Genomic DNA, 27,602 nt, shown 5'->3' with positions numbered 1-27,602 from the left:
CGCCGCTAACTTGCATACATTTCATGGGGGAATTAACTAATTGTGTTACCTTACCTTACCTTCTTCCAGCAACCTTCTCTGCATTTTAACCTTAAGGTCAATGCCAATTTTCTCCCCTTTGGTGCAAGCCTCAAGTGGTCATTTGAGGAACTGCATTTTAATTTGGCAATCTGCATCACTTTCTTTTCTTTGATCTGAATGTTTCCGTTTGGTTTTTAGTCCAACAACTATTGTTACAATCTATGCAATATTATAGATTTTTACTCTACTCTAAGTACTCGTTAAACTATGACATGCAGAAAAAAATTAGTTAGAGTTTGAATGAGCATATTTCCTTTGATCGTCCTTGTTCTTTGACTTTACTTTCTAAAGTAATTGCAAAGTGATGAAAAAATGTGTTTTTTCTAATCTCCTTTTATGTAACAGAACTCAATGTGCAATTTTCACCCCTTAGAACCTCCTTAAACTCATCTCTACCCCCCTATTGCCAATACACTCTCTCCCACCCACTTTTAAAATCTTCTTTCTTTTCCTATCTGCACGCCTCCGCCCTCCAACAGTGTCTCCCTTCCATCCCTAATGACGCGAACTCCCATCTCTCGTCTTCTTTTTCTCAGATGGGCCAATTTGGTGCATTCCAATCCTTTGCCATCATACCTGCCTTTCACACGGGCCCTGCATGTTTTCCTCTCTGCAGTAAACCACAGTTTGGACAAAGACTCTTTGGTGTTATTCTGGACTGCCTACTGATCCCAGCTACTGCACAAAGACAGAGGGGCAAAAATAAAGTGGACAAAATAGCCAGTAAATCTGGTTTATTTGTGAAAGTAGTTGATTTTGAAAATGCGTATTTATCCCATAAAAACATTCTATTTCTCAAGATTGTTTGGATTGTCAGCTCACTTTCAGTGGTTTTATAAAGCACCAGAGTCCAGTGCCAAATTCTGGCACACATAACCTTATCTGCTCTTTATATAAAAACCCTTTATGAGTCATTCGTGGTCAGGACAGGAAGCACAAGCCCAGAACGGAGGCTTAAATTTGGAGATGTTCTGATTACTTTTTTTTTCTCCCACTTCTTTTTTCTCTTCCCCAAGAAAGAGTGGCCATGAGGGAGTGAGTCACGTCAGCTTCATTTCCCTTTCGTGAGTGCCTGCTGTTTGGCCACACCATTGTGTTTCTCTTTTATTGTTCTCCTCTCAACATGCCAGTGTACGATTTTGCTTACTTTGGAAGGTGTAAAAAGCTAATTACTTGACCACATTTTAGAGTTATGTTTTTTAAGAGGACGAGAGTGAATGTCTGAGACGCCAGCACTTTAAGGTTTAAAGCTTGGGAAAGCGGTAACGTTTTGAAAATCCAGGCTGAACTGTAATGTTTGAACAACAAAGCCCGGGACCAAACAGGAATGAAAAGTGCTTAAACACACTTCACAGGGAACCTCAAAGACAAATTAGTTATTCTTTGATACAGCTAGTGGTAAAATCAGCCCCAGAAAGAAAGGAAAAAGGTTACCAGTGTTATCTTTCTGTACTGATGCCAAACTGACACACCTTTGCATGAGTACAATAGCAGTCAGATTACCCCTTACACCCTCTGTTTATCTTAATTCTCAGATCTCCTTTGTTGCTCCAGATGGCATAGGTTATATATCACAAAGTGAAATTTAATCACCTGTGTCAAAAGAACCACAGGGAGTTAGGCTTCAATCATGATGTCCTAGTTTCCCAAACTCCCACTATACAGAATGAAGTCCATTAGCTGCCCACATAAGCATGACAGATTCCTCACAGTGCAGAAAACAAACATCCTCAAAGCCGTGTTACAGCTACGCTTTGGGTTGAAATCATTTGCTGTACGCTGCAGCTTGACCAAAATAAAGTGTTGCTCACTTGTGTTTCTCCCCTCAGTGAAGCTTTGTGCTTTTATGGTGAACAGACTCTGAGCGCGGTTTAACCTTTAAGGCATTTTTCTCATAACTCTGTTATCCTCCCTCTCAGTGAGGAGGATTTGTACCAAAGTATGTCTCTGAAACTCAACACTCAAACTTTGTAAGGAGGACACACACGCGTGTCTCTAACATGCAAAGCATCAAAATGAAATTTCAAACAAGTTTGTGTTTTCCAAGCACAAAAACTGCACAGTAGTCGACATCGTGAAGACCTTCAGCTGAGGAATGTCAAGTTTATAAATCATTATAGACGTTTGCGAGGTTACACAATCACTGCAGCTCTGGCACTGGGGCAGACGTGCGGTTTGGGCGAAAGGAAATCAAATGTAAGCTGCTTTAAAAATGATAACATTGCTTAATTTTGATGAAGAGTCAAACACCAATCATCTGAAATGTTTGGGATCTCATATTGGTATTTTGACATTATGAATACAAGTTATTCACTTCATGTCAGTATGCAAAGTATGAATCTGGATCCATTAGCCTGTTAGCTTAGTAGCAAACTGGAGCAGCAGTTGTTGCGGTCGTGATGTTTCTAGGCAACCAGCAGAGTCTCCAGGAAGTCTATTACACCCAGCCAAGAAATACCATCACACATGAAAAACGTACTTGTTGTTTTTAACACTTTGCTTGTTGTGTGGATTTTAAATTGTGGATACAATCAAATAATACCATTTGTAAGGATAAGCTAAGCTAACCAGCAGCTTTCTCTGTAGCTTCCAATACAATAACAGAGATGGGATTGGTACTACTCAGCAACATAGACAAACATATTGAATTGCCTAAGCTTGAAGAGATCAAACAAAAGTCCCTAAAGTCCAACACAAAACAGTTGAGGGACGTGGCCTATTGAGGCTTGTCGCAACTGATTATTCATCCAAATAATCCTCTAGAGTGTTGTGTCAATATGATTATTTTACTCCTCCTGACTGAGTTGGAGCCTCCCATCTACACGTTTGCCTTAATGTCGACATTTTGATTATATTCTGTATTGAAAGATCAATAATAACCTCCTTCTTTTCAGTGTTTTTAATGTCAGGCTGTATGGAAGAAGACCTCCAGATAATCAACTTGTCCTGTATCATCATAAATACACACACCACATATTAAGCATCTGTTACATAACTTCATATTTATTATCATGAACATCTCAGTATGTTTTGCACTACTCACCACTGCACTATTGTCTTATTTAACCTTGTATATATTAGTGTTTTTGCTCATATTATGTTTAATGTTTAACCTTGTACATTGAGAGCACAGTTACTGAAGACAAATTCCTTATGTGGGTAAGCATACATGGCCAATAAAGCTGATTCTAATCTATTCTACAATACAAAGTACAAATGATAAGATATGCCCATTATTATTGTGAAACTCCACCCCCACCCATACCACCCACACTAAGTGGTCATCATAACTTCTTTAAACCCTGATTAACCCCCCCATAACAACAACATGAGGAGAGCCTCAGTCAGCAGTCAATCATTAGCGTAGGCCCAACCTAAACACTGCAATCAAGCTCACATGCTACTCAAACAGACACACCCGGATCCATACAAAGGCCAAAGCTAGCAATATGTTAACTTCTCTATACATACTGTGTGCTAGTCTTCCATATTTATAGACTCTTAGTAAGACAATACACCATTCGGCAGGAATGTTGTTGAGTGATAAACAGCATGTAATGCACAAAGACAGGGATTAGCGTCCGACCAAATTGCCAAAAAGCCAGGTATTTCTGTGCAACACTACCCTGCAGAAGTCCTTCGACGTGCAGTACAGGAGCCCACGTGCAACCTCAGCTCCACAACATGGTATCACATAGTTGTTGGTTTTCTTCACTGTGTGATTGCGGAGGAGTTGGGTGGGCTGGTCACGGATGAACTTGTTGACTTTAAACAAAACTTGTCAAAGGTGTATTTTCTCTTCTCCTCTCATCACACATGCATCTATAGTGACCCCACATAAGGGAAAGATGTATTTAGGTTTTGCATGACTACATAGTAAAGTCAACATTTTGTATGAAAACATAGGTTCTGGAAAGTTTATGTGCAGATCTAGTCGACCACATGGACTGATTGGTGTGACTCCTTGTTTTATAATAATGACTCCAGAGCAGTAGAAAGTGATAAAACAGTGGCTAATTCTCATTGATAGCGGGTTGGTTCTTTGTTCCTCTGTGAGTCATATTTCAAAGTGAAATATGCTGACGTCCATTATAGTAGAGCCGAGCAGCGTAGCACAGTGATTAAGACTCAGCCCGCTGTCAAGGAGGTGGAGTCAGAGTCAGAGGAGAAGGGGGAATGTCAGTCCTACTGTTCTAGTGTTTAAATAACGTGGTCTCCATGGAAACGCACTGTACGTGCTAATTTTCTTCTTTTTTTTAAGCTGTGGCTTGACAGCAGCAGATAGTGACTAAAGCATGTCGTTTCCAGGGTAAAAAGCTGAAACACACAGATAAATCTTTCTAAACACTGGGTTAATGACTTTGTTTTGTAAATGCCTTGAAGGTCAGCTGAAAGAAAGTGGTTTAAAGCTGCTTTAGAGTAACATACGTAGCTAAAGGTGGAGGCAGCAGCAGTAGAATATTTTAGAACTAAGTGTAAATAGATCAGTGGGCTGAATTACATTTTTGTGTAAGAAAAGAGCAACAAGCTTTTGTTTGGTAATCTCTGGATCAATCAGTTTTTTTCCGCCAGCAACAATTTTGACATTTAGTGTTAAAAGCCAATACTTTGGGGCTTACGGTGTAGTCATGGCGTCTTTAAATTTGTCAGTTCAATCTCAGCTCCTGCAGTCCACATGTCGAAACGGGCTTGGGCAAGACAATGAACCACCAAATTCATAGTCAATGAGATTGAGATTAATGGGATTGGTTCTGATGGTCTCTCTGTATAGCAGCGTTTGCCATCAGTATGTGAAAGGGTGAATGTGAGATGTCTTTGCGCTTTGAATGGTAGCGTGAAACAACAGCTATAAAGTACAGTTTACCATATTTACCCTGGGAAATCTAAAAAATTATACAACTGTAAATTATCAGCCAATAGTACTACAGCTTTCCTCAGAAAAGTGGAAACTAGAAAACTTCTGGTGCCAAATAATCGTTTCTTACCAACAAGTTCTGCATGCTAGTTGAGAGACTGACAGTGTGCATGTAACTGCAGCTCTATTATTATTAAGGGAGTGCTAAGACGTTAGTAAGGGGTTCTAAGTTGAACAAACCTGAGTGCAATAGAAATGCTGTTGATTTGACTTTTAAGTTTAACCTTCATAAAGTCCTGTGTCTCAATGCCATCTGACTCTCCAAACAACCCACTCCAACCAAAGCCTTGGCACATTTAATCTGCAGACATATCAGTGCAGCGTGCCATCATAAAGGTTTAAGGGTTGTTTTTATGAATGGATTTCTCACACTTATCAGTCAACAGCATTGCTGGAGTGAATGAATCACACAGTACAACATGCAGAGTGAGCAGCTGCACCAGTTACAGTCAGATATGGGTGCTGCCTACAGATTTAACCTGACACATGTAATTATAGAAAGTCAAACACATCATTATGTACACACACTTATGAAAAGAAGTAAACACACTATCCTCGTAAAAAACAACATAATACACATTCCCCAAAGCCAAACAGCCTATTTTCCATCCATATGTTTCACCAAACCTCTAAAGCATTCTGTCGAGCCCCTGTGACATAAGGATGAGCTAAAGTTGGACTTTTATATGTCTGATAAATACCACTTGATGATGTGAGTGTCAATTATCCAAGCCGGGTTTTTAAATCCTCCTCAAGCTTTCCCACTGCACCCAAAACACTCTTTTCTAGGCCCAAGTCCAATGATTCCTTACTTTTCTTTTTCCATGCTCTTTCTTTATTGGACCACTGAATGTGTTGGACGTTTAGCGCTAGCATTTGAAATACACTGCAGGTATTGTTCTGGGCTTCCAGCAGGGGTCACATCTAATTTGAAGCTGCAAACTTGCAGTGACTTGACATCTTTTACGGACGGACAAATTCAACCAACAATAAACTGTATTTTGGTTCACTTCTCTTGTTTGTCTCACCTACAGTGGACCAAACTCTAACTGAGACCCCAATCTTTTAGCAGAACAGAGTTTGGTTCTTTGGTCCGCACCATTTTCCTATTTGAGTATTCACACCACCCCAAACCAAACGGATGATCTGACAAAGTGTGCCAGAGTATGTTTCAAACGGATCAAACGGCTTAGGTGTGAATGCACTCTTAAGATTTGAAGCAAAAACTCAACCATTTTCATTTGCCCATAGAAAAGCGAAGTTCCTTGGCTTACCAATTATTTAAATGATGTTACGCAGATTTGATTTAAAGAGCCCATATTATGCCCTTTTTGGGGTTCGTATATTTAATCTATGTTCCTACTTTTGTACGTTCACAATAGCTAAAGTCCGAAAAAAGTGTCTGTTTTCATGTACTGCTCCTCCTTGCTCCCTCTACGCTCTGAGTCTGTCAGCTACACTCTGTTGAGCCCCCACTGTTAGACCCCACGTGGGCCAAGTCTGCTCTGATTGGTCTGCCGATCCTCTCTGTCGTTATTGGTCAGTTGCTCAGCACGGTTCTCGGAAATGTCCCGCCTCTTTTACCATATTGGGAATGCAGCCACTGGCTCCGTCCGAGGGGAGCATAAACATTGGCACCTTAGCACTACTGTGCTACCGCAGGCTACGGCATATCGTGGGCGTGCTACGGAAGTTAATGGGCGTGCAACATGAGCTGCTGGGCTTGCCACAACGAGCCAATGGGCTTAGATCAGTGATCTCACACTGACAATGACATCGGACTGACAAATTTTTATCAAGGGGGGCTAGAACCGAGCGTTACATGCGGCTAATGCTACAGCTAACAGGAGGACGTAGGAGAAGCCGCGTTTCCACAGACTTTGAATTTGAATAGATGTGCCTAAACATGCACAGGACACATGGAAAACACACTAAAGAGCATATAAAACCAGAAAAAGCATAATATGGGACCTTTAAGATACGGATCATAGTGTGACTGAAACATCTGAGTCAACATGAGTCTAAACTGCCTCTGCTATAGGTCCTCCTCCTGCAGTCTGAGTTCATACTGAAAACTTAGTGTTTGTCAGTATTTTGCTGAGTTGCAGAACACTCAACTCCCTTCCTTCACATATTTTAAGCATTTCTGGTTTCACTCAAGCAGACCATCAAATGGACAAGCCACAAGCCCAGACAGCTACCTCCCGAGGAGCACAATACACACAGATGCATTCAGACCGAGGTTGTAGCCTCAGGGACGCTTTTCAATGGCTTTTGACTTTCGTCTGACATGTTACAAAAAAACTGATTACTCGTCTGGGATTGTTGCCGATCAATTTCAGATATTCATGTTTGACTCATAAATCTATTTACAGTCTTAAAGTAATTAGAGCCACACACAAGCTAAGACAAGCAGGCTATTGTAAGCAGCTCTATGATTGGAAACAGACTCTACACACACAATTTTCTATACTTGCTCTTTGGGTAGAAACAAAAACGGAGACTCTATATTGGCTAAGAGCAAAAAACACACATTCTCACACTTCCTGTTTTTGTTTTAGCCAACTGCCAACCTTCATTTTGTCTTTGCATTGCTCTATAGCCTGGAGGGGCAGTTTGGGTTATCACACACTCATTCCTCTCCTACACAGTGCCAAGGGAACACTCAGTCTTGGAGTATGAGCCTGAGGACATTACTAGACAAATCTGTTTCACATGAGGACAACGTCTGTGAATCAGGGTCTCATGCCAGGAAGACGGGCGACGACTGCAAAAATCTTATGACACACTCATGCTACAGTTTTTTCCACACACACACGGCTACTCTCCATACTGTGCGTAATTACACATTGTATGGTTCCATTTATACACGTATCCATGGCAACTGCACTCAAACTATTTCCACAGCAGGCACATATACATCTGGCAAAGTCATCTTTGCTATGTGGTAAACCCCGTAGCCATGGGAACCGTGGGTGTGGCGTGGGGTAGGGTGACGGGGGCGGTGGGCGGCGGGCGGAGGAAAAACTGTTACAAAGGGATCACACGAGGACACACGCATAGGGAAACACGAGAGGGACATGTTGTACATATGTGTGCGTGGAGGGAGAAGCAGAGAGGACGGATTAAATGCATATGTGAATCATCTGAATAAAATGTTCTCGAATACACTACAGTTACACCACAGGCTACAAATAAAGTCTTTGTGTTATAAATCAGGATGTGTGTTCAAAGAGAGAGGAAGGAGACTGAAAATCAAATGAGGAAGCCAACTTTTCTTTGTGGGCACGGGCAAACTGGCCGCCGAGCTGAGTAGGACCAGGTTTTTTCCATGGAACATGTGCTTTTTCTTTTCTCCTCCTCGTTTACCTCTTTGTGTTTCCATCGATAATTTATTTTATATGTTCTTAAAATTGTAGAACCTATTTGCAAAATGCCTCCTAAAATACTCTCATTCTGAAGTCAGAAACCACAGAATAAGTCAGAGCCTCACATTAACATTTTATTCAGTCTACTCATTTGCTAGGCCCCGCCCTGCTTGGTTACTGTTGCTATGGCTATCAAACCCTCTGCTCTGAAGAACACATACAGATGGCACCAATGGCAGATTTACAACTAAAAATTAAAAGCACTTTTGGAAACAGTGAATTCTTGACTCGAGATGGATATAATTAACTGTTTCTCGTTCTTGGATGGCTGTTGCTGATTTTGAAAGCTCACTTGATGAATGTTGTAAGCGAACGTTGGCAGCTGTGGCGAGATAGCTTGTCAGCCTAACTCATACGACCACATAGGTCGTGTGTTCATTCCCAATTATATGATCCACAGAAGCATTTTCTAAATTTGCCTTTCAACCACTCATTTGTGCACCAGTCAGTCAAGCAGCAACCTCCGGTCTTGAAAAATGAAGCCAATGCTGAAGTGCAAAATCCTGCAGTTTGCAAAGTGTCCGCTTGAACACCGGAAGTCACATACACATGACTGGCAAAAAAGTTGTTTTTACAGCATAAATTAACATGTTTACAGGCTGGTTCAAAATACAAATTAGGTCTGATGAGTTATTGTCATCACTGGTACACACTGTACAAGGTTGAATTTAAAAAAAACAGCTGTGTTTTGATTTTGAGAGTGATACGTGATATCCATAGTTAGACGCGTAGCTGACATGATTGACAGGTTTGGTGTGAAGTAAGCGTTCGTCAACTCAGCCTGTCGTTAGGTTGACTGAAATTTAGGCTGAGACAGCATTTCCAGCATGGCGGCTGCTGCCGATGAGCCTCCAGAGCCCCCTGCAGGAACAGATGGCTGACGTCACTCAGGCTTTACAGTCTGTGGCTTTAACCTGCCTGAGAGGTTGTGTAGAAGTCATCAGAAGTCAGATTACTGTGTTGTTCAGGAATGCTAAGCATGCTGAAAATAATTACCTGTTGTAGTGTGTGACTGGGCTTGTAGGAGGATTTACGGCTGTGCAACAGAGCGGGGCAGGTTAGTGCACCTGTACACATCAGACCCAACCCCCTCTCTGCTAACGTGCTACCTGCTGCTACCTGTCCCATTCAATGATTTAATACGTCTTCCTTTTTCTCTCTTGTTGTCACTGTGATGTTCTTTCATCAAAACATAACTTTTAGACGGTTCACATTTTAATCAACTTTCATTTTATCAATGAAACAGCAAAGAACGACCTGCACAGAGGCAGTGATCATCACATTAAGTATTGAATAAAACATGCAATAAATTATGCAGTTAACTTTACAAAAACACGAGGGGTCAGATTGCCTAGCGGTTAGGTCACGCCCCCTGTGGCCTGGAGGCTGAAATCCTCCAAGCGCGCATCTAGGCTTCAAACTGTGGCTCCTTTCACTCCCCTCTCTCTTTCCCCGATTTCCTCCTCCATCCTCTATCTTATCACATGAATGCAAAAATAAATCTTTTGAAAAAATTAAGAAAAACATGCCTCTCTGGGAGATTTCTTATTCATGGGTAAGAGGTTGAAGTTGCTCTCAGGTTCACTTAATAATAATAGATTGTAAGTTGCAGCAGGCCGTCCCCATTAATGGTCCAGAGGAACCTATGAGACATGACAGCTGAGGAGTTCCCAGGAAGTATCTGCTCAACTCTTTTTCTGAGATATTGGCCTAAAGAGTCCTTCGTCTTAATTGATAATGAAGCTCATCTACTTTCTCATCGTGCCCTGCATCACTTTCACTCATTAATTCAAATGGATGATCAGCTGCCACTGGCTTTAACTGTTACTCCACATGGTGAATAACAAACATGGGGACTACATAGATGTCTGTTACCTCTACATGGAAACTGTCTGCTTCATCTGCTGAAAGTTGAATGACTTGTGAAAATCCTTTCATTGTTTATGGGGGAGAGTCATTCCAGCATGCAGTCTCTTAATGTTTGTATACAGATTCAGATAATGCTGGTATCAAATAAACACGACAATCTGTATTTACCAACGAGAACCATGTCATACTTAAAGAATGTTCCAGACCATTGATTTGGAATTACAGCAGAACATGTTCATTTGCTGTGTTGCACGTAGTGGACTTAAAGTCTGGTGCTGGGGCGTCGGTGGTATAGAGGCTGTAGTCCTTGAAGCAGACGGCCCAGGTTCGGGTCAGACCTGTGGAAATGTCATTCCCCAGTCTCTCTGTCCTTGATGTCCGACTCTTTCCACTGTTCCATCTCTACAATGGAGGCATACCAAGCCTAAGGATAAACAAATATAAACTCTGGTGTTCCAGATAAAAGTGTTGTTTGTTCCACTTATTGTTCACCTTTCACCCGCAACAACGGACTTCACTTTTTCAAATATTTATGGCGTTTTGATAACTATTACCACGGCATTTTTAAATATAAATATAGTTTGTTATAAGTTGTTGCACAGAATGATTATTTAGTCATAATTTTGGTGCAAACAGTCTGACTGAAATCATTTAAATTTTCAGTAAGGTTAGTGTTTATGGAAAGGGTTGTATAAACATGAAATGATAATTGATTTTTAAATGTATCTTACACAGTGTGATAGTTTTTTTTACATTATCCTTTTGAGTCATAAACCAGTGCAACAGCACAATGACTCCAGGGGCACTGGTAGCCTGGTGGTTATATGTATAGAAGCCATAGTCCTCCAAGCGGTTGGCCCGGGTTCAAATCTGACCTGTGGCTCTTTTCCCGAATGTTGTTCCCCGCTCTGTCTCTGATTCTACACACTGTCCTGTCTCTACAGTAAAGGCACAAGAAGCACAAAAACCTTTAGAAAAAGAAAAGGTGTAAGGTGTCATCACTGTATAGACCAGCCTCTAGCCGCGCTACCAAAGGTTATCTTTCTGATCTTATATCGGTTCAAAGGATCCAACAGAGGCTGTTGTTATGCAGTAAAGGGAGGTAAGTAAATCAGGGGTGTGCAATGTGAGAAAGAGTGTTATCTTTCAGTTAGTTGTTGTAGAGGTGTTAAAGAACAAAACAATGGAACCTTATAACAAAAAGAGTTGTTCGGTGTGCTGGATGATTGTGCTGTATCCTGTCAGGAAGAGCTGCTGGAAAGCTCCAAGGTACTGTTAACAAGAGACGTTCAAACCACAGAGAAACCGCCCACTTACAAAACATCCAATCCAGAGGTGACAGATGTTGCAACTGCTGGAAGTGTACAAAAGATAATGATAGATTTTAGGGACGGATCAAGAAGAGTTCAGCCTGAAAAAAATCCTCTGATTCAGACAAAATTTGCAAGAAGTCCAAACAAATTCCTTAAAGATTCCTTCACTGTGAGGTTTGAACAAGTGGAGCACACACCCTCACACAGTTCAGTAGCTGTGACACCCTCGGATACGGCTTGTGACAGCTCTGTGAGGAGCACACGCTGATAGGTCCTCTGTAATGTTTATTGAGTGTTACAGCACACACAGAGTAAAGGTTTCGTCTCTGTTCACACTCATTCATCCTGCTGTTAAATCCTGCTGCAGCCAAACAAGAAATATCAGACGTCAGCTTCACTCCGTGATTGAACAGCTGATACTTAATCAACCTCTGTGTGTCGATGTTGAAACTACAGCAGGGAGACAATCAGTTGACGCATGTGACTGTGGTCCTGATGAAGACCTCGTTATTTAAATGATAGATAGGAATGGCATGCGTAATCTCTAACTCCACCTTCACAGGAATACCAAAAAGAACTTTGCAGACTAAGTTTAGTTTTTCCTAAAGAGATTTTATTTAGTGCTTCAAATGTTTAAAAGATGAAAGGCTAACTAAAAACCAAAGGGGAACCGGGACACTCCTTTTAAACTACAAAAAAAAAAAGCACTTAAAACAGGATGAAAGGCTCTTTCTGTCGTTTTTTAAATGACACTTTTTTTGGGCTTCTTTGGAGAGACAGGACAGTGGGTGAAGTCAGAAATCAGGGCGATAAAGAGAGAGGGGAAAGACATGCGGGAAGGGAGCCGCAGGGTGGATTTGGACCCTGGCCACCCACTTTTGAGAACTTTAGTCTCTGTACTTGGGGCGCAGTAACCCCTAGGCTACCGGAGCCCCCTAAAAGTCTCTTTCATTACTGTTCTGTGTAAAGGAACGCATTTGAGTTGTTTTTGAAATAGAAGGTTTAAGAGTTTTATTGTGATTTTTACGTCTACATGTTTCAGATAACTATCGAAGTCCAAGATGAGCTCCTTTCCTGACATGTAAGCCTCCTCTGCATGTAAGCATGTTTAAAGAAGTCAAACACTTATCAGCTGTGACGAGGTTTGCATCAGTGATCGGATGTTCTGTACTGAGTGAGAGCCTGATTGACCTGAATAACCTCTGAATCCTGCTGATAATGACGTCTCACATGTACATTTAATCTCCCTGGCTCACTGTCAGACCTCATGCCTGTCAATACCACAAATCAAAGGTGATGAGAAACATTTGATTTCTTTGTTTTGCAAGCATCATGGGACAGGTTTTTTTGTGTTGAAACCATGGTCCACATAAACACACTGCAGTGCACATTTAGGTAAAAAAAAAAAGAAGTTATTTGGTAAGACAGATTCATCACTTTTTTTTATTCCTGAAGGACTAACACTTGAGATCAGCTCTGTGGAGGCGGCCGCCATGACAGACACGACATGATCATGGTTGCCATGGAAACACTGATTGTTAACATTAAAGGAAATCATTGACATCTCCAATGAAAAAAAACATTTTTAAGTTAGAACTGTTTTTTGCATGACACATCGATATTTAACTGGATAAGAAAAACAGAGAAATGGAGATCAGGAAAGAGATTATTTTTTCCTGTCAGCTGGGGTGCATTACAACTAAGGTACAACGGGGGAATTTGAGTACCAACACATCTTATAAAGCCAATAAAGATGTGTTAAAATTGGAGCAAATTGGAAGCAATGGTTGGTTTAAGACCCTGTTCACTGCAAAGGATAACGTGGTATGATGTTGTTTGAATAGTTCAAATCAAATCCAAACAATGAAACTGCTGAAACTTAAAAAATACTCATCATGACTAATAACAACCAACATGGCCTCATGAAGTGTGTTTCGCCATGTTTCTACACTGTAGTCATACAGGACTAGTAGGGCGGCTGTGGCTCAGTTGGTAGAGTTGCTCGTTTCCTAACCAGAAGGTCAGGGGTTCGATCCCGAGATCCTGCAGCCACATGTCCGACGTGTCCTTGGGCAAGACACATAACCCCAAGTTGCTCCTGCTGCTTCATCGGCTGCGAATTAATGTGTATGAATGGATTGGTTACTTCTGATGGTCACTATAGCAACCACTGCCATCGGTGTGTGAATGTGTAGGTGTATCCTGCAGTCCTACAGGCTATACAAGCTCAAGTCCATTTACCATTTAGTCAGGTGTAAATAGTGAACGATTTTTACTTTTATCTTTAGTGTAAGTCAAGACCATTTCAAGTTTAATTTAAAAATCTGTTCAAACTGTGAGTCCACCACACTGACTGATGAAAGTCATTCGTCTGAAAAGATGTACGCGTTTCTTAATTCTTGGAGAAATTACGGTTGAATTGCTTAAAATTAAATCTTCTTCTTAGAGCTCTGAGAGCGATCTGTTCTTGTTTCTGCTGGTCTGAATCATCATCCACATGATTCCAAACCCTGGTGATAATATATGATCACCACCATTTCACTGCAGTCACATGTATTTCACAAACCAAAGCAGGAATTTCCCTTTGGCACTATTTATTCCAGATTGTTCTTGTGTGGTAAACTCAAATTCAAATTCACAATCTCATCAGTATTTCCACATGTTCCCTTTTCAGGATGTTTGACTCAGTCCCTCGGTGCTCTGCAACTCTGCACACAGTAGTTAAAAATGCCCTCCTCTTGAGCTGGCATACAGTTTGGCTAAAAGAAGATGGGAGCGTATTTTATTTTAGGCATGTTTCTGTGATGATTATGAGACCATTGGCTGGAGAGTAGGAGGTTAAAGAAGACAGAGGAGAGCGGGTATGGTGGAGGGGGTTTGGATCGGTGATGCCAAGACTCATGACTCATCGTGGCAAGGAATTGGAGGATGGGAGGAGAGGAATGCAGGGCTGGTATTGGTGGAAAAACTATTCAAGGTTGAGCCACCATGTTCCTGTAAGTTTCACTGAGCAGCATGGTGAAAAACAAACAGTTGAATTAGACGAAATGCAGGAAATATCTGTAATCAGCTCTGTTATCAGGGTGGTACAATATTGTTTTACTCATGTTTACAGAGCATGTAGTTCACTCAGGAATCAGAATCGTGTAAAGGTGTTTGTAGGAAATAACAATGCATGTAGACAGACAGACATACTTTTGTAGAACAAAAATAAACGTTGACACTCAAGTTCTTTGTTTTTTGAACGCCTCAGGCTCTATGGCGTTCACCTAATGTGCCTCCTGTTTTACAATAATGAAAGCCAGCTGGTTAGTGCAGTTCACCTGGTTTGCAGAGGAGCGTACAAAACAGCACATGTGGTGTGTGTTAGAATGAGAATAAAACAAGGGGTTGCATACAGGTTGCCTGCAGCAGCCGAGGAATTTTTGAGCCCTAAAGCATCCAAAACTGCTGCAAAATATCATCATCTAGCAAACTGCATTGGTCAAAGTGACACTCTTTTTTGCAATCGTGCACGGATGGTTCTGTTAGACATACAGATTGTTTTCATCAAGATTCTGCATGGCTTGAACTCTCCCCAAGGTGACTCTATGAACCAGAAAATAACCCATATTAGACACACTAGGTCTGTGGCACAAAAGGATTGTTGAATTTGAATAGGAGGATGGTCTTCTCATGCTCAGTTTTTGCAAAAAGAGAAGCAGACACATAGAAGAAGCTTAAAGAGAATCAAGTGCTCTGCAACGTATTCAAATAACCTGAGGTCTAGTCGAAGCTCGATCCAAAGCTTCAACTTGGTTGAAAATCTTCAACCAAATCCAGTTGCCTTTGGATTGGAACCATGACCTGGATGACTAAGAAGCTACACAGACAACTGAAGGTCAGTTTTGTTCAATGTTTGGTGTATTGTCTTTGTTTTAGAGAATTCTACGTATTTTTATGAAGTTTCCTAAGCTATATGTACAGTATGTTGTTGAGAATTAATAGTTTTCCCATGTAACTTCAGCCTTTTTCACTCATGCATTCCTGAAATTGTCTAAACATTTTCTCAACAGGTCAGCCTTAAATTCTTCCTGACTTACTTATTCAGACTAGCAACTGACAGTGGGAGACTTTCACTGTCTGATGGGATGGTATGCTAAATGGTAAATGTACTTGTAAAGCGCTTTTCAGGTCTTCTGACTACTCAAAGTGCTTATGCACCACATGTCACACCTACACATTCACACCCATTCACACCCTGATGGCAGAGATTGCTATGTAAAGTGACCATCAGAAGTAACTAATCCCATTCATACGCGGCCGACAAAGAAGAAGGATCAATTTGGGGTTAAGTATTTTAACCAGAAATTAGACAAATACTCTTGCTTGGAGCCCCGATAGCCTAGAGGATATATCATGGACCACATTTACAGCCATGCCACCACCATAGCATTGACAATCTAATAAATGGCAAAAAAAGCCCCCCAATTTTCTTAAATTACTTAAACAGTTAGTTGGTACATGCTGGTACACCTAAATAAAGCATTTGTTATTATACAATGGAGTTTTTCTAATTTGCATTTGGAGTTTGGTCATTTTTTGTGGACACTCTTGCTGAGTGTTAATTTGATAGACTTATTAAATCCTGAAGGAAATCTTTAACAGAAAGACACAAAATAAAAAACTGCAAACTGCTTGTTATGCAACACATCAGTAGATAAAGAGCCAACTATGATAAAAAGTTGCATTCCAGAGGTTTTGCTCAGTCTAGCCCCCTTTGATTTACAAGGGGGACAAAGGTGGTCTTAAAGTGGTTGACCTGCACGGGTAGACTCAGAAGCTTCTGCCTGAGGAAAGAAGGATGGTGGACCTGGGTGTGGTCTGAAATAATTGTCTGCCCCAGTCCAGTGATAGTTTTGTAAAAAAAAAAAAAAAAAAAAACAGCCTAAAGCGTGAGATGCTGCTTTGTGTCAACTAGATAATCCAGGCTTTCAGCTGAAGGTTAACCAAGCTGGGACCGCCAATACCAACAGGTTGTCTTAACCGTGGATGGTACAAGAGAAGGAACACTTGCAGGTTAACAAAAAAGACAGCCTTGAATGGAAGTGTTGCTGCTCTTGGACCCCAATTCAGATGTTGCTTTCTTGACTACAACATGCAATGATGTGGTTATTGTGGATCACCAAGTATCTGTATGATGGGGCTTAGTACATGATAAGCCCCTCCTTACATAGGGAGAAGAAATCAAGTTTGGGCCTTAGGGTCTGAACCAAGGTTTGGTCCAGAATGTCTGCTAATGGGAGGGGGTTAACCGATCAAGTCCTAAACCTCCTGAGCGGTTTACAGGCTCATCATGGCGCTCCTGATAATATCAAACTGGTTTGTTATTCAGGGATTTGAATCAGGATGGTCGTACCAGAACTTTCCAACAAGGAAATAATCGCTAAGAAAGAAAATTATACAGAGCTGCTTATTTGGGTCTCCAAGCATTGATAAGGATTATAGTTTTGAGGATAATGTTAGCTAGCTTTATATTCTTAACTGAAACTCACAGGTATGATCTCACCTCCTGTACTTACAGTCAGTGACAACCCTGTCTCCCCAAACAGATTGTCATTCAGATCCCTACAACAGATTTTGGTCAGTCTCTGTTTGGCCAACATCTGTTTCTCCTTGAGTTCACAAAAGGTCACAGTAGATCAGGTCATGGGTTACGCTGCTCCCCCTGATTACCTGAACGTTATTCTGCAGCCTGTGATTCACCATTGTTTTCTTATCTTGTAGTTTGTGCGTCTTTGAGATTGGAGAAGAATATCTGTGCCCCATGATTTTAATTTACCCTGAGCCCGGTCAACGAGGGCTGTGTTAATTTGATAATCACCTGGTAGGGGTCTAGAATGGATCTGATTTAAAGTGTGATGGGATAAAAAAAAAGTCCATAAAGAATAAAAACAACATCTAAGGAGCCTTTTATGAACTTATGTAGAGGGATCAAGCTATTGTGGTTAGTTTTACAAGCAGGTATATAAAGATGTTGTCAGGGCAACAGAGACAAGTTACCTTAAAAGAAACGTCCAGAAGAAGCTAAAATAGTCACAGCCTTTAAGTTTTGAGGCGACAGCAAGCAGTGGGTTAGCTTAGCTTAGCATCAAGACTTAGAAAAGGCAGAAAATCAACATATCCACAACCTTACGCACTAGGTAAAATACTATATAAACCATTGAGGATCATTAAGCATTTTTTTATACTTATTTTACAATGTAGATTCACATATTGTGCAGACGTGTGTCATGTGCTTTAAAGGGACTTTCTGTGTATTTCAGTATTTTGAAAGAACTTTTAGTGCTGAGTCCCATCATGGTCTTGATTTAGAAATAAATCTGCATGGAAAGAATTTAACTGAATTACAATGTTAAAAATGTATTAATATTTCTGTGCAAATAGGCCATAAATGCCTTGGAAAGCAAATTTGAAGGACACCGAAGGGAATGCATGTTGCATCGGAATACATTAGTTAACTATAATTAAACACCAATGCATCACATACCACATTCCTTTCTTATTGTTGCATGTTCCCAGAGATATTTAGCCCAGCCTCCCTCCTTACACACACACACACACACACATAACCTTCCCACTGAATAATAAACACACCTTCATTTACGGTTGCAGAGCTGCACTCGTGTTGGAACTAAAGAAACAAAAAAATGCAGCCTTGGCACCCTTCTTCTGAAGGGTATAAATTATTTGTTTTATTCGACTATGCCTAAATTCTGCATGTTGAATCAACTGTGCTGGGTTTGAACACTTTTTACTTGATGACACACTCACACACAGAGTGGGGGTTAAAACAAAGAAATGTTTAACTCTCGGTAATCACCCCCAACAGTCCAGGTTTTCTCTAACAACACACAGAGGCCTGTAGGAAGGCCAGGTAATGGTTTTGAGTGACTGGACAATGTGTCATACAAGTGTAAAGTTACAGCCCTGCCTCCCTCTCTCACACTCAGACTTGCAGCCAATGGTGGCTCAGCACAGTCCCCTCCCACAGCAACAGGCTTTAAAACTCCTCAGAAGCTTCTTCTCTTTTCTATCCACTCTGGTCTCTCCCCTCTGCCGTCCTGCCTGCCTGCCAGCGAACCGAGCCATTCCATCTGACCTTCCCAGACTCTAAAAGAAAAAACCCCAAGATTTCAGAATGTCAAATTATAGGACCAGCTCCTCTTACAGTGTGAAGTCTGCTCCAAACCAGAGAAGCTACAGCAGCAACTCCTATGCTGGACCAAGCAATGTCCACTCCCGCAGGAGCTACGCTGTCAAGAGTACCTATGGAGGAACAAACAGAGGGTTTGGAGGTGGTGTCATCTCCAGCAGCACTTCCTATGGCCTCGGCTCAAGCATGAGTAGTGCAGGCATGGGTATGGGTATGGGTAGTGGTAGTGGTATGGGTGGTGGTATGGGCTTTAATGCTAGTGGTATGGGCTATGGTAGTGGCATGGGCTTTGGTAGTGGCATGGCTGGTCAGACCCCCATCACTGCTGTGACCGTGAACAAGAGCCTTCTGGCCCCCCTGAACCTCGAGATTGACCCCAACATCCAGGTAGTCCGCACCCAGGAGAAGGAGCAGATCAAGACCCTCAACAACCGCTTTGCCTCCTTCATTGACAAGGTAAGAGCTCAAAATAGAGGGCCGACACAAATGTGTGTGTGTGTGTGTGTGTGTGTGTGTGTGTGTGTGTGTGTGTGTGTGTGTGTGTGTGTCAAAACTTTATGTTAGCAAGGCATTGGTCTTTCTGTTCCCTTCAGAAACTGCTCTAGGTGTGTGGAAAGCTCAGTCAAAGTAGCTGAATATTCCCTCATAGTGCTGTGACATTGTTATGCAATATTTGATAAAGAGCTCCATATGTTTGCCACATGTCTTGTATTGCTGATATCCTCACATTTCCTGCGGGGAGAGAGTTGATTTATTGCCCTCTCTGCTGCTGCTGCTGTCGCCACCTCCCCCAAATGTGGTCATGGCAGAAAAAAGAAAGTGCTCAAACTCGGGAGTAAGGCTCTCCATCTTTTTGGCAGTGGCTGCCCTTTTATAGTGATGAAAAACAGACTTGCAAAAAGGAGTGACAGCGAAAGACAAAGAGAGAGAAAAAGCAATGGGTGTGGCAGGGCAGAGCTCTGGGCTTGTGATACCAGTTACCTTGGGAATGGTCCCTCCCTTTTTTGGGTGTGGCCCTTTTTCTGCTGCCCTGGTGGCCCCCACCCCTCCCCAAACACACACACACACACACACACACAGAGTACTGAGTGCTTTTGTTGGCTTAATTAGAATACTGTGCTCACAAGTGAAATATTAAAAGGAGTGTGCAGTGAAAGTATGACTGGACTGACTTTTAAGTTATTCCAAACAGCCTTTAAGTCCAGCCTTTATGCAATACTCAGAGTGCATGTGTCGCCTAGGGCCTCAGCAGTGGGTTAATATTTAAAAAGGCCGGTTGGTTTCATGTTCCAGTCAACACAGCGACTCTCCTTCTATTGGCGCTATGATTAAAAGGAGATAAAGTGCAGTTTGCATGCTTCAACACTAACCCGACAGACTCCCACACTATCATGTGTTATCTTTTGGAGGCAGATCATGTGAAGGCTCTTTATTTGCTGCATTGAGTCCAGTTTAAAAGTATACTGTAAGAGATTGTTGGTTAGATCTCACATTTAGCACACCAGGGAGCAAGGTCCACCACCTCGCTTTTACTGCTCACAAATATGCAAACTCCCCTAACCTTTTCACCTTCCACCGTCTCTCTTCAGCCAATTAATCACCCTCACTTGCCCCCTCTCCAACTCTCACCGACACTCTTCTCCCTCATCACACCTATAACACAGTTAAATATTTACCTCCCTGCATCTGCCTAGGGATGCAGCTCGTCCTCTTCGCCCCCTTCCATCCCTTTCCGTATTTGTCTTTTTTGGCTGCGTAACTAGCTGAAGAAAAACAGGAAGACATGCAGGAGAAGGGTTAACCAGCTGTAATTCCTCCATCACAGGCTTTTTCCAAACCCCCCCCCCCTCCACCTCCTGTCAGGATGCGTGTACGTCAGGCCTTCCTTTGGAAAAGCACGTCTGGAAACACAGCCAGCAGCAGCTTACAAAGCTCCAAAGATAGACAAGAACAATAAAGACTGGAGATTGTGAATATAGGAGGCATGGGGAGACTGGATCCCGGTGATTGATTATTAGGATGTTGTTACGTAAGGGGCAGAGCAGAGTGCAGTTACATCACAGTTTAAACAGAATAACGATAGTTAATTTGTCAGGAAAACAGGAAAACGTCTTCCCATATTTACTGCACACAAGCATGTAAGTCGCGGATTCTTTCGACATGTAGCTTTCAAACCCGGCAAATAAATAACCTAAACGTTCTGTGTCTTTCCCCTCACATCAGGTCCGCTTCCTGGAGCAGCAGAACAAAATGCTGGAGACCAAGTGGAGCCTGCTGCAGGGACAGACCACCACCCGCTCCAACATTGACGCCATGTTCGAGGCCTACATCACCAACCTGCGCAGACAGCTGGACAGCCTGGGAAACGATAAGATGAAGCTGGAGGCCGACCTGCACAACATGCAGGGCCTGGTGGAGGACTTCAAGAACAAGTGAGTGTGGGGTAGTACTTACTATTAGCTCTTCTATGCAGCTATAAGCTTTTACATGAAGGATACATCGGATGATTTTCAAAACACATACATAAAATGATGCAACGTTATCTGTATATCAGGTCAAACAGTTCCCATCAGGAGACTAGACTTCCAGTTCAATGACTTAATCGTTTTGCGGACTCCTCCCTACATCTGTCCATTGTCTTGCGTCATAAGAACTCTCGAGAATTACAACACCGAGGAAGCATGTTCCGCACACCCATTTCACTTCATGTGACTGGAGGTCAAACAAAAGCAAACCAAAGCAGCCTATAGCTTCACCCAGGAGAGCACAAGCCTGAATGTGCTGATGCTGTGACGCACACGTCTCTGACACAAACAGGTAGAAAAAGTGCTGCACATATTAGTCGCTTGTCCACACACAAATGGAGCGCATCAGCTGTGTTCAGGAGAAGCCTCAAGGGAGAAATATCAGTAACACCTGTCTCACTCGGCCCTGAGTCAACACACACTTTGTGAGGCAAATGTCCCAAAGGAGTACAAATGAGTTATGCATAGACTACTTGCACCTCCTAGTGTTCAGTCAGCATATAAACTGAGTAGAAGCACCAGCTAAGACTCTGTATAAATGTTATACTTCTTTTTTCCTCTCAGGTATGAAGATGAGATTAACAAGCGCACCGAGTGTGAGAACGACTTTGTCCTCATCAAGAAGGTCAGCATCATCGTTTACTCAACTAATTTAAAAAGCATGTCTGCAAATTCCTCCAGCACATCTATTCTTTGTAATGTCTGGTGCTGATAAACAATGTAATTGGTTGCAGGATGTCGATGAGGCCTACATGAATAAGGTCGAGCTGGAGGCCAAGCTGGAGAGCCTGACAGATGAGATCAACTTCCTCAGGTCGATCTACGAGGAGGTACGAGGCACAAAACCCCCCCTTACTGGGCGTTTCCTACTTCCTGCCACCCTTTAAACCACTTGCTACTTCCATCAGCATTATTTATGATTTATCACTTCAGTCGTATTATGCTTACGATGTTCGTGGTTGTTTTTTCTGCATCTGTTTATAATCTTGACTGGAACCATCCCTGAAAGTACTGGATGTTTTTATCCTCTGTGAGGTGGGGTGTACAAATCTTTATTTTCTTCTCTGTCTGTTTTCATACATTTATTCAGGAACTGCGTGAGCTCCAGGGACAGATCAAGGACACTTCAGTCATCGTGGAGATGGACAACAGCCGTGGCCTGGACATGGACGCCATTGTGGCTGAAGTCAAGGCTCAGTATGAGGACATCGCCAACCGCAGCCGTGCTGAGGCAGAGACGTGGTACAAGACCAAGGTGAGGGAGAAGTTCTTTAAAGGCTTTAAAAGCTTTCTTAAACCATGCATTGCCTTCTTACATTTAGAAGTGCATGGTGCATGTTTCAACCCTACTTTCCATTTGTCTTGTCTTAAATTGATAAAATAATTCAAGGAAGGCATTAACATTTTACACCTCAGAAAAAAACATACATGTTCCAATAAAAAGTATTCAATATTGCCATGAGCAGGATTTCCAGTTTTTAATGTGTGCTTTGTTGTCATTTTTCTAGTATGATGAGATGCAGACATCCGCCAGCAGATACGGAGATGACCTGAGGAGTACCAAAACAGAGATCGCTGACCTGAACCGTATGATCCAGAGACTGACATCAGAGATCGATGCCGTCAAAGGACAGGTAACTTGTTTGTAAATCACTTTGAAACATTTATTTTGTTTTTGAGTTTTAATATTCAGGACTGTGCACGGAGCCTTATTTTGTTAAAATATCTTCCTCTAGCGTGCCAACCTGGAGGCCCAGATCGCCGAGGCTGAAGAGCGTGGTGAGATGGCAGTTAAGGACGCCAAAGGTCGCATCAGGGACCTTGAAGACGCCCTGCAGAGAGCCAAACAGGACATGGCCCGCCAGATCAGAGAGTACCAGGACCTGATGAACGTCAAGCTGGCTCTGGATATCGAGATCGCCACATATAGGAAGCTGCTGGAGGGAGAGGAGGACAGGCTATTAACCGGCATTAAGGCGATCAACATCTCCCAACAGAGCAGTAAGTCATCTCCGTCACCTTCACATCGTGTGCTTCTAATATTAAATCAAGTGGAAAAGAAAGTTTCCTTAATTTGCTGTTCAGTTTTAAGCATAGACAGACAATAAGAAGCCCCTTGGTGTTGTTCTAACAGCCTGCAGAGGGCGATAGAAGTCAAATTGTGTATGCTGCTCATTTGATTTTTTCCATTGTTAATAAATAAGCATCAGGCTGGTTTGAGTTGTTTGGGGTCAAAACTGAACAAAAGTGAGTTGGGTGGAGTGGATCAGCTGGTTGGATTTTATATTTACATCAGTCATAGACTAGAGTTTGTAGTAGTACTTGAAATTGGTCTTGGTCTTGCCCTGCCTTGATCTTGGTCTTGATCCCTAAATGTCTTGGTCCTGTCTCAGTCTCGGAGCACTCTAGTCTTGGGTATGTCTTGGTCTCGCTTAGTGTGGTCTCGACTACAACACTATCGTAGACTTCAAAAGTCTAGAGTTAAGCCAATTTATTACCTCGACAGTTTCAGTTTATATGCTATTTTTTTGCCTATTCCAAAAAGCAAGATTTTAATTTTAAAGCGCGTGGTCTAAGTTAGAAAAGGATGGTAAAACAGTGAATGCTCAAGGGCATGGCTACCTCATGATTGAAAAGTTGCTCCCACAGAAACCTGTCCCAAAGGAAGGAGGAGTATAAATGCTTATCTTTTCTAAAATGCAGTCACTTCTGGAACAGAAAAAACAAACAAGACATCAAGGCTCAAATCCCCAGAGGCTATTAATGATATACTTTCTATGGTTGAAACAGATTGCACACTATCGGAGGTAACTCTTTCCTTTCACCCTTATTTAAATAGCAAGCTACGGCGGTTTCCCCACGGATAGCATGAAGAGCAGCTACTCAAGCAACTACTCCAGCGGATACGGCAGCGGTGGATACGGCAGCGGTGGATACGGCGGTAGCAGCACATACAGCAGTGGCAGCGCATACAACAGTGGCGCCGGATACGGCGGCGGCAGCAGCAGCAACTCCGGCGGTTACAGCACCACCCAGAGCAAGAAGAACGTTGTTATCAAGATGATCGAGACCAGGGACGGAAAGGTGGTTTCTGAGTCCTCTGAAGTCATTGAGGATTGAGCTGTCTAGTTTAGAGGTGTAGCTACCTGTCTGCTAGTTTTCCTGTTTTATACTTACAGTTCACCCCCTCAAAAAAATTGTCCTAAAATGAGTTGTAAGTCAAATGCTTGCTGGCCACTCTTTAGTAGAGCGTAAAAAATGTTTTTCATGAAGACATGATTGATACGAACACTACCAAAGATCTGAAAGGGACCAAAGAGTTTTTTTGTATGTCTGATGTCTGACTGTCTGTTCTAAAAAAAAAAGTCGTATTGTTTCAGAAAGTGAGAGAAAAAATGGGCAAACTGCAAATAAGAAGAAAATTTTTATAAATATAGCACTCCCTTGAAATCTATGCAACATCTATTCCATTTCATTACAAACTGTGTTGCATCAAATAGACTGTGGTGTCGTCAGAGGACTGTGAATGTACTGAAACAGTGCTTCAGCGTTGTTGGTCAACTAATGTCTTAACTTGCCTGCTACAGTAGGTAGTGCATGTCTTCCCTGTGCGTGTCTTGTAACTGAAACTGTTGGACCCCTTAGGAGGCTGCCCACGTCACACTGTTGTCCTGAGGTGCTGTTTTTGCTACCAAAAGAAATAAAAACGTGTTTACTGAAGTAATTAATGTTTGTTTTTATTTCTTTGATCCATCAGGGACAGTTCAGGGATACAATTTGGGGCTCAGTGGGTTCAGGGTAACCATGGATACAAATGCAACAAAATCTGATACCATTTCGAATGATAAATAAACAAATTGAGACAATCCTACGCTCTTGACACTAAAACAATCACAAAAGTTGCCCTACATATTGTTTGAAGAACTTGCCAATGACTTCTAGCTGGTGTATTTCAATACACTATACATTAAAAGCTTCCTCCTCTTGCTTCACTAATTTCTAAGCATATTGTCACCTGTGTAAATTTAAAAGAATAAGCTTCCTTATCTCTACATATGTCCTAACAAAGACCGAACACTAGCCTGCATTACATAATTATAGTACAATATGACTTGATCTGATACTCTGCTAAAACCAGAATAGTCCCTGAAAAAGGCTGGAAGAGGAATGGAAAATGTATTCCATAAATGCAAAATTTAAAGTTTAACCTCAGCTAGGGCTTCCTGCCAGGTTAAAGATACAGAATACAACATAGACTTATACAAAAGTAGTGTTGTCAATCATCCCTTCTGGGCCTCCGTACATGTGTGGTGGTGTCTGAGTCTGCAGAGACCCTGGATTTTCATGGTCTGGGTTGTTTTGGTTGACTCTGGATATTCCGGACATGGATTGGATGTGTTTCCTCCAGCCAATGACAGCGCAGCAGGTGAGTTTGGGAGTGGATATAATTCAGAAAAAAGACGCCATTCAATCCGGGGAATATGAAGGACGTGGACGTAGCGGCAAAAAAGAGAAAATATAATCATAGTGAGGGGACTGACGCCTGGCCACCACCATCGGACTGTATCGTCCCCACAACCACCGCCTTTCTCATTCATGCACGGCCTGCTCTGACCTCCACCTCAGCTGCAAGGAAGTGTGGACTGCAGGAACGTGAGGAATACAAAGGAGAAATCCTTCCTGCATATTATCCCATCTGCTCTTTAGTTAATCATCTCGAGATAACACTTGTTATGAATTGGCGCTTTACAAATAATGATTGATTGAAACGCTTTGTCTAGGTTGGTTGAATTATTTAAAGTTAGATCAAGCCTTAATTCACAGTCAGTCATTTTGAAGGAGACCCTCGTGGCAGTCTGTGCCTGCTGCTTCTGACAGAATATCTTTGTACACAATATACTGTGACTGTGACTTTCCTCAGATATTAATCAGTTACCTTACCACAGAGCCTACGGTCTCTCGTGTCAAACTGTAAATGTCGACATTTATACTGAAAAGAGAAGTTTTGTAACAATATTTTATGTTGATATATCTGCCCTCTGAAGGTTTGTTCAGTTCATTCTTTCTTTATGACATGTTTCTCCTTTTTAAATGTTAAATTCATGTTCTTTAAGAGTATGCTTTGATAAGACCTTTAAGAATGTAACTTTTTTGTTCATACACGGTTATGATTTCTGTTTCACTCCAGGTGAGAGGAGTGTTGATTCCAGCTGAGGCAAGGTGGCACTAATTACAGAGCTCTTCCCTGATTGGCCCCAAAGAGGTATAAAACGTGTGGGGAAACATGGGTACTGGTTGGTTGGTTTCTGACACTCCTGGGAGAAATCCTGCATGCATGTCCTTCCAGCCTGACAGAGCCCCCTGTAGGTAGTCTAAATATTACATTTGGTGGGAGGATGAGGGTTAAAATAAAGCTTTTTTTTGCTACTGCAGCAGTTTCCCACCAGGGGGCAGTATCTCATCACTTAAATTGAGCAGGTTTCCCTGCAAATCTAGACAGGCCTTCTCACAGGGAAAGGAGGCATTGCCAGACCTGTTTGACATGAAGATATAGATTATTGTGTGTGTCTTTCTGTAATCCTGAAAAGGAGTCATTGTAAAGCCATGGTGAATATGTTTCATGAGAATCCTCCTACAATGCATTGTTGTGTATTTTGCATCTGTTATGCATTCAGCCAATTCAACTTGAAAACTAACTTTGCAGCTAATAGAAATTTGTTTGTAGATTCCTAAAATCAGTGATACTATAGAGATCCAAATCATATATTTTGTGCCATTTTGTCAGACTTTAACACGTTCTGATGCATGTACTGGCCAATGTATTCTTGACTACATGGCAAACTGGCTCACATCAGGCAGACAGGCTCCCCCTTGGTAACCCCCTGCAACCTCAGAATGTAAATCCTTATCAACAGTTCTTGTACCAGAGTCTTACATCTGTATCCCTCAGTCTACAATTTTATTCTAATATTATGATAACATCAACAAAATAAAATCCCCATTAATGGAAAGTATCGAGGGTGGAGCACTGAAATCCATTCATTTCAGCATGTTGCAGCCTGAACCAGCATCTAGTAAGACCTTCCCACAAGGAGGCAGTATTGTGCAATAGTCGCACAAGGATCCAGGAAATCATACATTCCTCTTTTTTCGTACTTGCAACCCCTTTACATTTAATTTTATTGTCACAACTAGTACTTATAATTAATGTTACTAATGGATGCAGTTTCAAGATGGTCGCTAGTTGGATTCTCAATGAGAACCCATGAGTTGTGC

The 27,602-nt window shown here is 41.9% G+C and overlaps 1 protein-coding gene across 2 annotated transcripts in view; it reads left to right on the top strand.

The window, feature by feature from the left end:
• LOC132990351 (keratin, type II cytoskeletal 8-like) overlaps window positions 1-25,050 on the top strand; it is a 232,406-nt gene extending 207,356 nt beyond the window's left edge. The window contains exons 1-9 of one of the 2 annotated variants that reach the window (XM_061058576.1): window positions 19,039-19,257; window positions 21,025-21,233; window positions 21,891-21,951; window positions 22,061-22,156; window positions 22,417-22,581; window positions 22,835-22,960; window positions 23,063-23,327; window positions 24,166-24,241; window positions 24,311-25,050. In XM_061058576.1, coding sequence (XP_060914559.1) covers window positions 19,045-19,257; window positions 21,025-21,233; window positions 21,891-21,951; window positions 22,061-22,156; window positions 22,417-22,581; window positions 22,835-22,960; window positions 23,063-23,327; window positions 24,166-24,241; window positions 24,311-24,446 — 1,347 coding nt within the window. In that variant the 5' untranslated portion in view covers window positions 19,039-19,044 and the 3' untranslated portion in view covers window positions 24,447-25,050. Of the gene's footprint in view, window positions 19,258-21,024; window positions 21,234-21,890; window positions 21,952-22,060; window positions 22,157-22,416; window positions 22,582-22,834; window positions 22,961-23,062; window positions 23,328-24,165 lie in introns of those variants that run through there. The other variant, XM_061058572.1, reaches the window with a different exon arrangement.
• Window positions 25,051-27,602: the final 2,552 nt, after the last annotated feature.

This window comes from Labrus mixtus, chromosome 15 (assembly GCF_963584025.1).
Source record: "Labrus mixtus chromosome 15, fLabMix1.1, whole genome shotgun sequence".
Taxonomy (NCBI): Eukaryota; Metazoa; Chordata; class Actinopteri; order Labriformes; family Labridae; genus Labrus; species Labrus mixtus.
Note: the sequence above shows the minus strand (reverse complement) of the source record. Positions and strands in the feature narration are given on the sequence as shown.